Below are 14,137 nucleotides of genomic sequence, written 5' to 3' on the forward strand. Positions count from 1 at the left end.
TTAGCATTGGCCTACACTGCAGGGTTCTCGTAAACCCGGCTCCCAGGCTGCAGAATTGCAGTGAACTACACTGCAGCCTTATAAGCTGCTCTCTTGCAGACCCCCACCTACATTATGGGCTGCATTGGCTGGATTTGGGGGTATTGACGGACCCATAGAATTGTGGAGTTGGAAGGGACCCATGAGGCCATCCAGTCCTACCCCCTGCTCAATGCAGGAATCCACCTCAAAGCATCCCTGACAGAGGGTTGTCCAGCTGCCTCTTGAAGGCCTCTAGTGTGGGAGAGCCCACCACCTCCCTAGGTCACTGGTTCCATTGTCGTACTGCTCTAACAGCCAGGAAGTTTTTCCTGATGTCCAGCCGGAATCTGGCTTCCTGTCACTTGAGCCCTTGTCCTGCACTCTGGGAGGATCGAGAAGAGATCCTGGCCCTCCTCTGAAGAACGGCGAGGGCGAAGAGAAGGCCGGGCCCGATCCCAGCTGCCCTAAAATCCGGCGTTTGAGGGGTCGGGGGGGGGGCTGCGCTCGCTTCCTTCAAAAAGATGGGAACCCGGAAGTGACGCACCTGCGACGCGAGGTGGCGCTCTCTGCTTTTTCCTATCTCTGCGGCCGGCGCCATCTTGCCGTGTCCATGGAAACGCGGCCTAGTCGTGACGCCCCCCCAGCCCCGCGGAAGGCCATGGCGGAGGCGGCTTGGAACGAGGACACGGGCGTGGCGGTCTACCGCTCCCGGGACCCCATCCGAAACCTGCGTGTCAGGTCGGTGCCTCGCCCGCCCCACCGCCGCGACCCCAATATCGCCCCTCCGCCCCCCCTGCTTTTGCCCCCCCCACTCCTCCACGGACCTGTCAATCATTTAAATCAGCCTGTTGCAGCCAAAGATGACAAAAAGCCCCACAGCACTTTCAAAAACAAGCAAACGCCTGGTTGAGGATGATGGGAGGTGTAGTCCAAACACATCTGGAAGACTGTATTAGAGTCAGGAGTAGGAAACTGGTCGCCCCACCCACCCCCCACCCGACCCTCAGATGATTTGGACTGCAAGTCCCATAATTCTGGGCCATTGGACATTCGGCCTGGGGGATGCTGGGAGTTGTAGGACTTCTGTCTAGACATGCAGCGGATGATAGGACCTTTTCTATTGACAGGGAGACCTGGAAAAGGCCCTGTTGAAGCTCCTCAATTTGATGTGAATGAATTACTTTAACTAGGCTGACCCTATGAAAAGGAGGGCAGGGCTCCTGCGTCTTTAACAGTGGCATAGAAGAGGGGATTTCAGCAGGTGTCATTTGTATATATGGAGAACCTGGTGACATTCCCTCTTTATCACACCAGTTAAAGCTGCAGGAGCCCTGCCCTCTTTTGTAGGCTGACCCTATGAAAAGGAGGACCGGGCTCCTGCTTCTTTAACAGTGGCATAGAAAAGGGGATTTCAGCAGGAGAACCTGGTGAAATTCCCTCTTCATCACCACAGTTAAAGCTGCAGGAGCTATGCTAGAGTGACCAGATTTAAAAGAGGGCAGGGCTCCTGCAGCTTTAACTGGTATAATGAAGAGGAAATTTCACCAGGCTGACCCTATGAAGAATACCATGGCCGATGGTATAGAAATCCGCTGAGAGGTCCAGGAGAACCAACAGGGTCTCACTCCCCCTGTCCCTCTCCCGGCAAAGGTCATCCCACAGGGTGACCAAGACAGTTTCCATTCCAAAACCAGGTCTGAAACCCGATTGAAATGGATCTAGATAATCTGTTTCATTCAAGATTTTTTATTTATTTATTTATTTATTACATTTTTATACTGCCCAATAGCCGAAGCTCTCTGGGCGGTTCACAAGAGTGCTTGGAGTTGTTCTGCAACCACCCACTCAATTTATTTACCATCTAAAGCTCTCTGACTAGGCATTTCTGAAGGGTCCGAGCCTACTCCGGACTTCCAATTTCTCCTTGAGGTGCTTATCAAAGAATAGAATGCAACGTTTTGTACCGGTCATAGGCTGCCAAGATAATATGGCATTGTTTATGTAAGAATGCGTTTCTGTTTTAGGAACGTGTATGGAAGTTGTGATCAGTCAAAGGAGGGAGGTGGGGAAAGTATGACTTCATTAGAGCAACTTGGATGAAGTATAAATGTATGCCGATGTGGCTGATGGTTAGAGAGTCTCTGCCGTTGGTTTGTATGAGGGTAAGGGGCTTTTGTCCTGTGCGCACAGTTAATAAAGAGTCTCTGTCTCAGGACGGGTTGTGAAGTCGTTCCTTCCCTACCAGGTTAGGGGAATTTCCTTAACACTTATGTAAGCCCGTGTAGGAGACTGGGACCTTTTTCTGCCCATGCATGCATAGGATTGCAGCCTAAATGTCTGCAAAATTCACAGCATCACCAGCAGCAAACAGCGTAAAGCCAATGAACCGTGCAAACCCCTTGCCGTGCTTCTCGGGCGTTGCAAAGCGGGGTGTGTAATATCAAAAAATGCATGAAGAATGAGCTCTTTTATTGGGTTGGTTTGTTAAATCTTCCACCCAATGGCACTCAAGGCGGTTAACAGCAGCAAAAGAAAAATGCGATCGTAAAATACAACTAAACACCGATAAAATACAGAGGTGGTGGAGGAAACCCTATAGAAACCAGGCAGGTGGAAGGAGTCAACGAAAGCTGATGAGAAGAGCTGGTTTGGACCGGTTGTGCCATGTTGGCCCAAGGAGTCAGCTGACGGGCCAACGGCCGGTTGGAATACGAGCCTCTTTGCCCAGGTGAGCGGCTGGAAGTCACCAGAGATGGAGCAAGATGAACCGCTCTTGGCGAAAGGATCTAGAGCAGAAATGGGCAGGAAGTCTCTCTCTCTCTCTGTCCAGATGTTCTGGACTTCAACTCCCGACGTTCCTGGCCTTTCTGGGAGTCAAAGTCCCAATCGCCTGGGGACTGCCCTCCTGCCCTCATGGGGCTGAATAATTCACCACCTTTACAGCCCAAGCCGGTCAATCCTTTGTCCAAGGTGGTGACCGCTGCCTGTGCACATTTCCGTCCACGAAAGCTCCTGCCATACTAAATGTGTTCCTCTTTGCGACGCCACAAGACGCTTTGTTGTTTCTGCACCCTCTGCTCGCTGTTCCTCATCTTTGAGCCATTTCTCTGACGTCATGACGTCCCCGGCATGTGGCCACTGCGGCTGACAGTCTTCTTCCCTGCAGGGTCTGCCTCCAGCGCGTGACCTCCACCAGCCTCCTGCTGCAGCAGCTGCACGAGCCCTTCTGCCAGCCGGGCCAGCAGCTCATTGGCTTGGCCACCCTCAGCCCTCACAACGCAGCAGGTGAGCACGCCTGGCTCAGGGAGGGAGAGCGGCCGCGGGGCCCTGAGAGTCCAGCCTGGGGTTGAAGCCACACCAGGCCTAAACTAAGCCCACGGAGTTCCCTCCCTGTGGGCTCTTCCCATGGAACCGCCTTCCACAAGCTGATGCTCTCTAAATGTTTTGAACGACAACTCCCAGCATCCCTGCCCATCGGCCATGCTGGCTGGGGCAGATGGGAGTTAAAGTCCAAAACTGCTGGAATGTGTCAGGTTGCGGGAGCTGCCCTGAAACTAACAGAGATGGGGGTTTCTTCCCCATAAGGGGATTCCTCCTCAGTTTTCTAATTTCCTGCACGGCTTCACTGGCTAGCCTGCCACGCTGAGCGTCCTCGTCTTCTGTTTAGCGATTCGAGTTGGTTCGTTGATAAGCCGTACTTAACCTCGCCTGAGGCTTTGGCCTTGAACCCAGAGCCAAAAGGCACCTGCCACGGGGCGGGAAAGAAGCACCGCGTCAGTCCAGGTGCGTCGCTTTCTCAGCGATTGCAGGAAAGACTTCTGGGAGTCCAATTAAACCAGATCACTCCCAGTAACTGCACCTTGTTCCTGTTGGGCTGCCAGACTTGACCCAGGGCAACCGGTCGCTGATTCTTTCTATATGTTTATAGAGGTCGTTTTACTGCCCTCCTCGGAATGGGTCAGATGTGTCAGGAAAAGCCCACACTCCAGGGCTGCCTTGTTCCCCAGGGACCTTGGATGTTGCTGCAAGAGGCTGAGATTCCTCCCAACCCCTTCTCACGCGCACACCCGTGTCCTTGGCTCCATCTTCTTCCTCCTCCTGCACTGCCCACGTTGAGTTGATGAGGGAGGGTGCTTAGAGGAGCGTTCGCCTGGTTGACCCTGGCTGTGTTTCAGGTGGCCATGGTCCGGAGGAGGAGAAAGAGGAAGCGGAGGTTGGCTGGCAAGAGAAACTCTTCAGCCAGGTGAGTGGAGGAAGGAGCCGGCGCTTCCCTCGCCCTTTCCAAAGTGCCTTGTAATCCCGGTTTCATTGATCCTCGCGACGGCCCTGCAAGGCAGGCCAAGGTGCGGGGCTTGCTCTCGGCCACCCGGTCAATTCCATATCGGAATGACCGAGCGGTGACTAGAATCCAGGTCTCCTGCCGTCGTCGGCGCTGCTGCGCACCGGCGTCCGTTACAATTTCAATCTCTCGCCCATGCGCGTTGCCACAACGCGTTCAGGAGCACCTCTGTGGTGGGGAACGCCACGCGGCCCGTCCTCCACAGCGTTGCTGCGTTTTCTCTCAATCAGGCAAATATTCTTTATGCTGGTTTTATTTAGCCTCTTTCCGCCCCAGGGATCACCTTCTTTAGGCCTAGCCCGGCTTTGCCTACTTTAGTGCCTTCCAGATGTTTTCATTATTATTATTATTATTATTATTATTTATTACATTTCTATAACGCCCCATAGCCAAAGTTCTCTGGCCGGTTTATAAAAGATGTTTTGTACTACAGCTCCCATCAGCCCCCACCAGTATGGCTAATAGTTAGGAATGCTGGGGGCTGTAGTCCAAGACATCTGGAGGGCACCATGTTAGGGAAGGCCATTGCCATTCGAGGGACTGGGGTAGGGGTGTTGGGGGGGGGCTTTCCGTCGCCCACATCAGAGCTTTCCTGTGCTGTGCTCAGTTTGAGGTGGACCTGTACCAGAACGCGTCCGCCTGCCAGACCCCCCTCGACCGGCAGTACCACCAGGACATCCTGAAGCTGGAAGCATCGGGGGGCCGGAAGAACGCCCGGATCTTCACGTACACGGACCACGACCGCTTCACCAACCTAGAGGAGGTGCCTGTTTCTTTCAGGGGGGCGGGGCGGGGATGGGACGGCTGAACCCCCCCTCCTGTCCCCCGAGGGCACAGAATCCAGAGTTCCCCTGCTGAGCTTGGGTGACAGGAGGGAAGGAGCCGCCCCTTTCACGAGCACCAGAAGCAAGAGGACTAGATTCTTGATCGACAACACGCTTTTCACTGCGTCTCAAAATTGTAACGCCTTTCTCTGCAGCTCTTTTGCATCGCAGCCGCCTGCAGTGGGTCTTTCTCCCCATTTTAAAGAGGTGGGGAAGGAAAGTTCAGTGGGGAAGAGAGTATAACAAAGGCTACAAAGCAAGTCGGTGGCATGGTTCGCACATAACGCTAACCCACGGTTTGGGTTGTTGAATTCTGGATTGTCCTGATTTGCAAATGTATGCATGCGGTTTGTTAATCGCACACTGCCCAGAAGGACAACCCACGGCTTGTTCTTGGGTTATGAATTCTGGGTGGTTTAAACCATGGAGAGTCTTGACGTGCGAACCCAGGACCGTGGGTTGTTTTCTCAGGCTAGAGACGCAGCACTTTGGGGTCTGGGATGGGGCGGTTTCACCTCGCCTCCCTCAGGCGCAGGGTGAGGAGAAGCGTGACGGGGGCCTCCCCTTGCCTTCCAGCACTGCCAGAGGGTGACGACGTCTGCCAAGGCGGCTCCGTCGTGCCTGGCCGAGAGGATGGCCAACGTCAGGAGGAGGCGGCAGGAGCGGCGGCCGACGTGAGTGGAGCCCTCGCCCCTGGCGCCTGCCTCCGGGTTCCGGCGGGCCTGCTGCGCTTTCTGCAGAAGGGAGCCTGTTGCATTGTGGGTGACTGTCTCCCATGTTCCCCCTTGGCAGGGAAGGGGCCGCCTTGAAGTCCCGCCTGGTCACCTGGGAGCCCTCGGAAGAGTTCGTCAGGAACAACCACGTCATCAACACCCCCGTGCAGACCATGTACATCATGGGGGACTTGGGACCCCCTGGCAAGTAAGTCAGCGCCCCCAGCCCACACACACACCCCTCTTGCCCTCCTCCCGCGGGCCGGGTGGGAAGTCAGCGGCCGGCAGCTGAGCGGGGCCGCTGGCATTCGCCTGGTGTGAACTGGTCACTGGGGTTGTGGAGACCCAAGAGCCGTTCTGTCTCGAGCAGAGGACGTGGCTGGCTGGAGCCCCACGCACTGGGGCGAAGAGAGCAGGGCTGTCCCCTTGGAGGTGGCAGGTGACAAGGGCGGAAGAAGGACTCCAGCCCCGGAGACCAGCATTTGTGCAGGGGTCGAACTCACTGCAGCCCTCCCCTGCCTTGGCTGACCGAGCCGTCTGCCGCTCTGGGTTCGGGTCCTGCTGCTGAGGAAGGGGCTGGTCTCCCCGGGAGCCAGGCCCTGTGCTCACCCCGATCCCCCCGCAGACTCGGTGGCAGAGACTACGAGCACGTCCTCTGCACGCTCAAGGTGGACAGCAACGGCGTCATCACGGTCAAGCCGGATTTCACAGGCGCAAAAGGGCCGTACAGGTGAGCTGCGCTGACCACCCCCCATCCCTGAGCCTGTGTGGTGGAGTCCAAGGTGTCTGGCTCCTCCGGGGTGGGGGCTTCTCTCTGATCTTACACACACACACACACACACTGTGTTCTTTGCCTCTGCAAAGGATCGAGCTGGAAAGGGAGAAGCGGGAAATGTGGAACTACACCCTGCAGAACGCCTCGGCCCCAGTGCAGCAGGAGGAGGCGGCGCGGGAGCAGCGGGTCTTCAAGGACGTACGGTTGCCGCCCTTCGCCCTGGGGCGGGTGGGGAGGAGAGAGAGGCGTTTGTGGAGAGCGAGTTTGCTGCCCCCACCCCGTCCCCGCCCAGGACTTGAGGGGGGGGAGGCCAAACGGGCCCCTCTTTGTCCCCGTAGGCTCAGTGCGGTCCTTCTCAGGGCACCGTCATTTGTGAATGAAAATTAGCATCCCCTGGGAGCAGGGCCTTCTCAGCGCCGGCCCCAGAGTTGGGAAACGCTCCCTCCAGAGCAGATCCCCACTTGGTGCTCGCTTCAACAGGAGGAGAACGCTCTTGTTCTCTCCGTCCAGCTTTCCCCAGCCGGATCTCTTCCGGATGTCTTAGACTGCAACTCCCATCACTCCCAGCTCTGGGGGTGATTAGGGCTGCAGCCCGACTCGTCTGGAGGAAGGCTGGATCGGGCCTCCTTGTGGAAACTGTGGCCCGGCAGCTCAGGCTGTTGGTTGGGAAAAGGTTTCAAGGCGCGGTGCTTTAGGTTCGAATTGTGGCCGTCGTAGCCGTGAAACGTGGCGCTGCCCGGGGCCTCCCGCGTGATCCGGAGGCCTCCCCTCCCTTGCCCCCGAGGAGAGGAGGGCTTCCAGCTGTACTGGTGCCTGTTTCCCCAGCTCCTCTGGGAGCGACGGCGGAGGACGGAGGGGTCCGGGAGTCCTGGGACCCGCTTCACAACCGTCTCCCTGCGCTTCCTTCCCTAGTTGTACAGCCGGCACAAGGACTACCTCAACGGACTCGTCGGCTCCGACTTTGAGGCGGTGAGGGACGCCTGCGCGGACACCGTGTGGCCCGTTCGCTCCATGAGCTGGGAAAGGGCTTGGGGTGGGGGCCCGGGCCCCATTTCCGGTGGGGAGTGGCGGAACTGTCTGCCCTGCCGGGCTTTTCAGTCCCGGGAAACCCACGCGTGGGCAGAGCTCCCAAACGGTTCCTGCAAACAGTTTCCTGCCGTCTGCCCAGCCTTCCCCAGCCTGGGGCCCTCCTAGGTGTTGGGACTGCAATTCCCATCACTCCCGGCCAGTAGGGCCGACCGACATTGGAAGGGATCAACTCCCTGGTTCAAATCGGGACGTTTTGTTTCATTTCTTACAACACCAGTGGAGGCCGGTGGCTCCAGTGTCAGTGGGGCGGTGAATCCGCTCTGGGTTTCAGTCCAAACCAGTCCGAATGCTGAAGGAGCCGGTCCCCACACTTTGGACACGCCACCCCTCCCCTAGCTCTGCCCCTTTCCTTCCCCCCCCCAAATCATTGGGGGGCTTCCCGGCTTTTGCGCCATTTCTCCCAGCAGTTCAAAAAGCCGCTCTCAAGCTGCGTCCCTGGCAGGAAGCACTTTACGTCACAACGGGCTGGGATTGGGGGTTTCCAGCCCCACTGCAAGGAGTCTCCCCGAGAGCTTCTCCAAAACGGAACCCGGCCCTTGGGGTCCAAGAGGTTCCGCACTCCCCCTCCCCCCCGGCTTATTAGCAGCTCTCTGGGGCCCCAGGCAGAAGGCGGAACTGGAGATGGTAGGACTCGAACTCAGGACTTTCCACGTGGGAAGCAGGTGCTCAGCCACGGTTATGCCCCACCCACCCCCATTGAGCTCTGTTCTCTCTGCCTCTTCCAGACTCTTCCTGGCGCCCTCCGGCTCTTTGTTAACGGAGAAATTGGTGAGAGGCCCATTAATGTTTCCGCTCTTGGGGGGGGGCGCTGCCTTCTCCCTCCCTCCCTCCCTCCCTCCCTCCCCCCGCCTCCAGGGATGCCCCGGGGGTGCTGAGCCTCCCTCCCTTCCGATGGGTGGAGGGCGATGGTGGAAGACAGTCCTCCCCTCCCCGGCGGAGCACAGCTGCAGCCCTGGGGGCGGTGTGGGAGCTACAGAGGCCCCCTGGGGACCTGCTGGAGTTGGCCGCCCTCGGCCTGCAGCCAGGGGTTTTGCACCTCTGTGAGGCCGGCCGGCTGCCCTCGGCCTCTGGCTGGGACGAAACCGGCCCACGCGGCCAGCGTCACGTCCCCCCTCCTCTGGGCCCGAGAGAGACGTTCGGCGGGGCTCTTTGGCGGATGCTCACCGGGAGCCCTCTTGGGGTGGGGGAGCTGGGTGAAGAGCCAGGGGCCCCGGAGCCTGCGGACTGCCTGCCACCCCCCTCTTTCTCTCCCCCCCCACCCCCAGTTTCAGCCCACGGCTACGAGAACGACAATCTCTACATCCACTTCTTCCTGGAGCTGCCCAGCGGTGAGTACGTGAAAACTGGGGTTCGGGGGGGGGCGGAGGAAGGGGGGGGCTCTGTCTGCCAGGCGCGAAGGCTCCCGGGTGACTGCTGTCTGTTCGTCCCCCTCCCCCCCCCCGGCCAGCCACCAGCTGAACGGGAGCCTGGGCCCTGTCTTTGGCTCAGGCGCTCTTCGTTTGACGCCTGACCCTGCGCCTCGCTTCCGCCTAGGCTGGTGCTGTCCCCCGTTCCAGCCGCTCTCCGGAGTGACCCAGACCTGCGCTACCAAGACATGTGGCAGGGTAGTCATTTATTTATTGATTACATTTTTATACCGCCCAATAGCCGAAGCTCTCTGGGTGGGTGGGGGTGCAGGGCATGAGGGGTTCCCCTGCTGTGCCTCAGCGCCGTCAGCTCTGGGGCGCGTTCAGGAGGAGCGGCCTGCCACGGCTCGCTTGCCACGGAGGGGCCCTGGCGTTTTAAAGCAGCCTTCTCCAAGCCGGTGCCCCCCTCCAGTGGTGCTGGACTACGGCTCCCATCGTTCCCCGGCCAGCAGGGAAAAGGATGCCTCCCGACATGGCCTCTGTGCCCCCATGCGTGTTCCGCTCCGCCCGGGCGCTGAGTCTGCCTTTTCCCCTCCCAGGACAGGGTGGCCTTCTTCTCCTTCCCTTTCACCCTGGAGCTGTTCTTCGCCCAGGAGAACGAGGCGGAAGGTGAGACGAACCCTCCCTGGCCGGGCGAGGCGGGCGGGCTTTCCCCAGGCCCCCCAGCCAGGGTGGCCGCCTCGGGGGCCTGGCCCGGCCTGCCTCTTCCGCTCTGCCTCCGCTTCTCCCCCAGGCACCCTCCCCGAGTGGCCCGTCCTCTACTTCGAGGTGCTCTCCCTGGATTTCTGGCAGCGGTATCGCGTCGAAGGCTACGGGTTTGTGGTGCTGCCGGCCACGCCAGGTGAGGAGGCCGTGGGGCGCAGGGCTCGGCACGTGGGCCTCAGCGTGCGTGGAGGCACCGCCGGGGTTTGTCCAGGAATGGAGCCCCCAGACCGCTCCTCTCTTTGCAGGCTGGGATGTTTCCTGGGAGGCAAACGCCTCTTGGGTTCAAACGCCAGGGGGTCCCTTTACAGTGGAGAGCGTGGCGGGGTGGGGAGGGGAGACCGGGGCCTGATTTGGCTGGATCCGACCCAGGCTCCGTCTAGTCCAGAACCGCAAAGAGGGCTGCACTCGGCGGGCCCTGGGTCTCATCCAGCCTCCGGGCTCTCCTTGGGTCCTTATGGACCTCGGGCGTCCTGGGCTGAGCTCCTTGGAAGGACGGGGCAGACAATTGGAGGCTGAGAAGACATCTCCCTCCCCCAGATCCGGCTGGGGTTCGCACACGTTTTGTCATACAAAGGCCCCCCAGTCCCCTCCCCGGCATCTCCAGTCCAGCGGGGGGGGGGGGGAGGCGGCGCCAGCCGGTGCAAAGGAAATCTCTTCTCTGCTGGCCACCCAAGAGAGCAGCTGCCGGTTCTGGGCTAAACAGATCCACTGGTCCAGGGCTGCTCTGAGGGTCCCTGATTTATTCACGGGCCCCTTTTGGTGATGCTCTCGGTGGCTTGAATTGCCGAGATTGCCGGTGGTGGGGAGGCGTGTGGGCGTGTGGCTCGTGGCCTCCCGACCCCCTTCCATCCCTGCCGTGTTCTTCCCTTCTCCCCAACCCCGGCGGCTCAGGGGCACATACCGTCACGGCCTCCACCTGGCGGCCCGTGCAACCGGGCACCTTCTCGGAACTGCAGAGGTTTTTCATCGGGGGGTCGCCGGAGCTCGAGGATGTGACCTACGCCAGGGTGCCCAGCACCTTCGCAGTGAGTGTCCGGGGCTCGGGCAGCGGGGTCGGCCTCCTTCCCCACCACGTGGTCTTGGTGTCCCTCCCTCCCCCCCCAGCTGCCCCATATCCCTTGTGAAGGAAAACTGGGGAGGCTGAGAAGGGAAGTTTCTCTTGCCTGGGGTGGAGGGACGGTGAGGATCCACCGTGACGCGGTGCTTCTCCGCCCCCACCCCCGCAGGGCAGCCGCCTGAGCCGTTTCGGCTTCCGCACCGAGACGACGGGCCGCGTGACCTTCCGGCTGAACTGCCTGCAGCAGTCAAAGTAAGCGCTGCTCTCCGCTAGAGGGAGAACGGCTGGGAATGCCCAAGAGGCACCACGGAGGGGGCGGGAGGAAGCCCCTCCCCCCTTGGTTTCCAACCCGGCTCCGCCTCTTCTGTAAGCGCTCCTGGCCATCCCCCATCCATTGGGCTTCTCTTTATGCATGAGGAAAGGACACACGTGGCGCTTTGCATGCCCACTGCACACTAAGGGGAATCCCTGCTGTTATCTCCGAAAGCTGGTTGGAGATAACAGAGGGGATTCCTCTTCCTGCCTGCCTCCAGAGGGCATGGTTTGGAGGAGGGGCGGGGTTAGGGAGGGAGGGAGGAAGGAAGGAAGTCCTCCAGGAAGTTCTCCAGGAAGTGCACTTGTAGGTTGCAAACTCCTCCACTGAGATGAGAAACATAAGCGTTTCCCTGCTGGATCAGACCAGGGGCCCAATCAGAGCAGCAGTCCAGTTTCCCATGCACCCCTGGGATGCCCCCGTGTGGACCATGAAGGGGGCAGCCCACCTACAGTGGTTTCCCCCCCTCCTGGGCGATATCTTGCCTCCACCCAGAGCTCTGGAGGTCTCATGTACGTTATCAGGGGGAAATGGGCTCTCCTCCTCTTCCCCCCCACTAATGCATTGTCATGCGGAGACGCCCTGTTCTGTATCTCCTCTCTCTCTCTCTCTCCCTCCCTCTCTCTCGGCAGGGCTTTCCTGGAGTCTAGCTCCATGAGGAAGCGCATGCAGAGCGTCCTGGACCGGCTGGGCGGTTTTAGTCAGCAAGGGTCCCTCTACAACGTCCTGGGTAAGCTGGTGGATGGCGGGGGTGGGCGTTTATTTATTTATTATAATTTTAATCCGTCTGAAAACAAACGTTCTCCCACCACTGTCCTGGCCAAATGGCATTTTACACGCCCTTGGATAAAAGGAGCAATTAAAGAGAGTGTGATATAATTATTTGCTTATTAACTGGAAGCGTGTCTACCCTTCCTCTTTAATTAAAACATGCCTAGGGTGGGGTTTTGCTTATTAACTGGAAGCATGTCTACCGTACCTCTTTAATTAAAACATGCCTACGGTGGGTTAGCCTTTACAAGAGGAATAATCTTATCTACCTCTTTAAAAATAATAATAAGGGAGTTACTAATCCTCATATTTCTAGTCTTGAAGGCCTTTTGGACAGGGTAGACGAAAGTCTTCGTGAATGCAGAAGGGCGGGGCAGGGGGGACAGCTGAGCAGGGCTTCCGGGGCTCAGAGCCATGGTCCTCCCCTTCCGTGCTCCCCCTCCCACCGCCCACAACCGGGCTAGCCGAAGCCAGATCAGTTTTGCACATCTGTGTCCTTTATCACCCGTTCTGAACTTTCTCCACGCAGAGTTTGGGTTACCGAATGCGGCACCTATATCACCCCGGGTCCTTAACGTGGGTGGGGGCAGCGGAGCGTGGGGAGGGGGGGGAGAGAGAGAGAGAGAGCAATCTCCTCCGGATGAGCCACCTCCATCACCCCTCCCCCCTTCTCGGTTGCAGAGGCGTTCCAGCGGGCCCGGCGGCGCATGCAAGAGGCCCGGGAGAGTCTCCCGCAGGACTTGATCCGTGCTTCTGCCTCCGCTGGCCCTGTCTCGTGAGCGCAGCCTTCCGGCCCGGCTTCTCCTCCTCGCTGAGCCCGGGCTGCAGCAGAGCCTCAACGGATAGGTGCCATGCGTCTTCCAGGGAGCCACAAAACGCCTTGGAAAGGCGGCGTGTTCCGTCCGAAGGCCCTGGCGCGGGCCGGGGGCCGCCAGCAGGAACTTTTCTTCCCGGCGTCTGTCCGGGGGCTGTGGGCAACGCCTCATTCCAGCCATCAGGATGGAAGGCGGTAAAACTCTTTCATCCGTGCCTTGAAGCCGATTGCCCAGTGGGGGGGATTCTGGGCGTTGCGGTCCCAGCCATCCGGAGGACACCGGGTGCGTGGAATCTGCCTTGGGCTGAACTTTGGCTGCAGCCCCTCTACAGAAAGGCCGCCTCAAAACCAGCCGCTGTTGTAGACCAGCGCGCCGGCAAAGATCTCAGCCTCCTCCTCCTCCTCCTCCTCCTCCAGGGCAGTGTCTGCCGTGGGGTCGGCCGGGCAGGGAGGGGGCGACATCCCACTCAGCCCAGTCCCAGTCGCCCCCCAAAGGCTGGCTTTTTCCAGAGCTGCGCTGGGCCTTCTCTGGAGCCCAGGCCGGAGTTTCCTCCCCCAGCGATGTATCGCAACCTCCTTATTTGGACTGACGGTAAGCCCAGGGGAGTAAGTGCTGGGAGGCTGTTTTATTGTATCCTCTGAGCTTCTGGCATCGGACAGGGAGGCCTTTTTAAAATAAAGACGGTGACCTTTCTGCTGTAACGCTGCTGTTTATAGAAGAGGGGCTTTTTCCCCCATCGCAAAACAAGGAATTAAACACACACACGCACACCCCTGCGTCACCACGACCAGAGAGCTCTCGTAACTAACTTCGGCTCCACCTCAAGCCCCCAAACCTTTTCATGTCTGAGCGCTCCCTGAGCAGAGAGACCCTTCTTGGTCCCCTTCTACACCGGCTGCGTCCCTGCGTCACCACGGCTGCCCTCGTTCCATCTTCCTCCCCTCCGGTCTGGGTTCTTGGCACAAGCCCAGAGCAGACAGGAAGCCGAGCCGAGCCGGCCGTGCCCCACGGCTGCCGTTCCAGGGCCCAGGGGGGCAGGGGCGTTCCTGCTGCCCACTGCGGTGGGCCTCCCGTTTGGCCCACCCTGGGCTGGTGCGGTCACTGCCGCGGGCTCGCTGAGGGGGCAGTCGAAGGCAGCCTGCCGTTCGGGCGCTCCTCCTTGACTCTGCCCCTAGGAACGGGCCGTGGGCTTCTCGGCTTCCCAGTGATGTCATAGAGGCCTCTGGAGGCTGCGGTTCCATTAGCCACGGCTACCCTGAGCTCATCTCTTGGGGCTGCTGGCACCGGCCCACCTCAAATCCCAGCCCCT

At 59.3% G+C, this 14,137-nt stretch overlaps 1 protein-coding gene across 2 annotated transcripts; it reads left to right on the top strand.

Annotated features, from left to right (window-relative positions):
• Positions 1-677: 677 nt before the first annotated feature.
• On the top strand, positions 678-13,529 carry MKS1 (MKS transition zone complex subunit 1). Of its 2 annotated transcripts, XM_063146519.1 has the most exons (18): positions 678-759; positions 3,188-3,306; positions 4,197-4,264; positions 4,968-5,123; positions 5,761-5,858; positions 5,977-6,105; positions 6,523-6,627; positions 6,762-6,870; positions 7,585-7,641; positions 8,487-8,529; positions 9,027-9,089; positions 9,295-9,365; positions 9,707-9,776; positions 9,901-10,008; positions 10,764-10,897; positions 11,099-11,181; positions 11,875-11,972; positions 12,695-13,529. In XM_063146519.1, the coding sequence occupies exons 1-18, from the start codon at positions 680-682 to the stop codon at positions 12,790-12,792; spliced, it is 1,689 nt and encodes a 562-aa protein (XP_063002589.1). In that variant the 5' UTR covers positions 678-679; the 3' UTR covers positions 12,793-13,529. The 2 variants fall into 2 exon arrangements, with proteins under 2 accessions (XP_063002589.1, XP_063002590.1); XM_063146520.1 differs by lacking the exons at positions 9,295-9,365; positions 12,695-13,529 and having other exon boundaries at positions 11,875-11,966.
• The last annotated feature ends 608 nt before the right edge of the window (positions 13,530-14,137 follow it).

This window comes from Elgaria multicarinata, chromosome 22, assembly GCF_023053635.1.
Source record: "Elgaria multicarinata webbii isolate HBS135686 ecotype San Diego chromosome 22, rElgMul1.1.pri, whole genome shotgun sequence".
NCBI classification, from domain to species: Eukaryota; Metazoa; Chordata; class Lepidosauria; order Squamata; family Anguidae; genus Elgaria; species Elgaria multicarinata.

Coding starts and splice junctions, on each gene's coding strand:
- MKS1 (XM_063146519.1), top strand. CDS start 680: ATGGCGGAGGCGGCTTGGAACGAGGACACGGGCGTGGCGGTCTACCGC. Junction 760..3,187: donor ATCCGAAACCTGCGTGTCAG/GTCGGTGCCTCG, acceptor TCTTCCCTGCAG/GGTCTGCCTCCAGCGCGTGA. Junction 4,265..4,967: donor AAGAGAAACTCTTCAGCCAG/GTGAGTGGAGGA, acceptor TGCTGTGCTCAG/TTTGAGGTGGACCTGTACCA.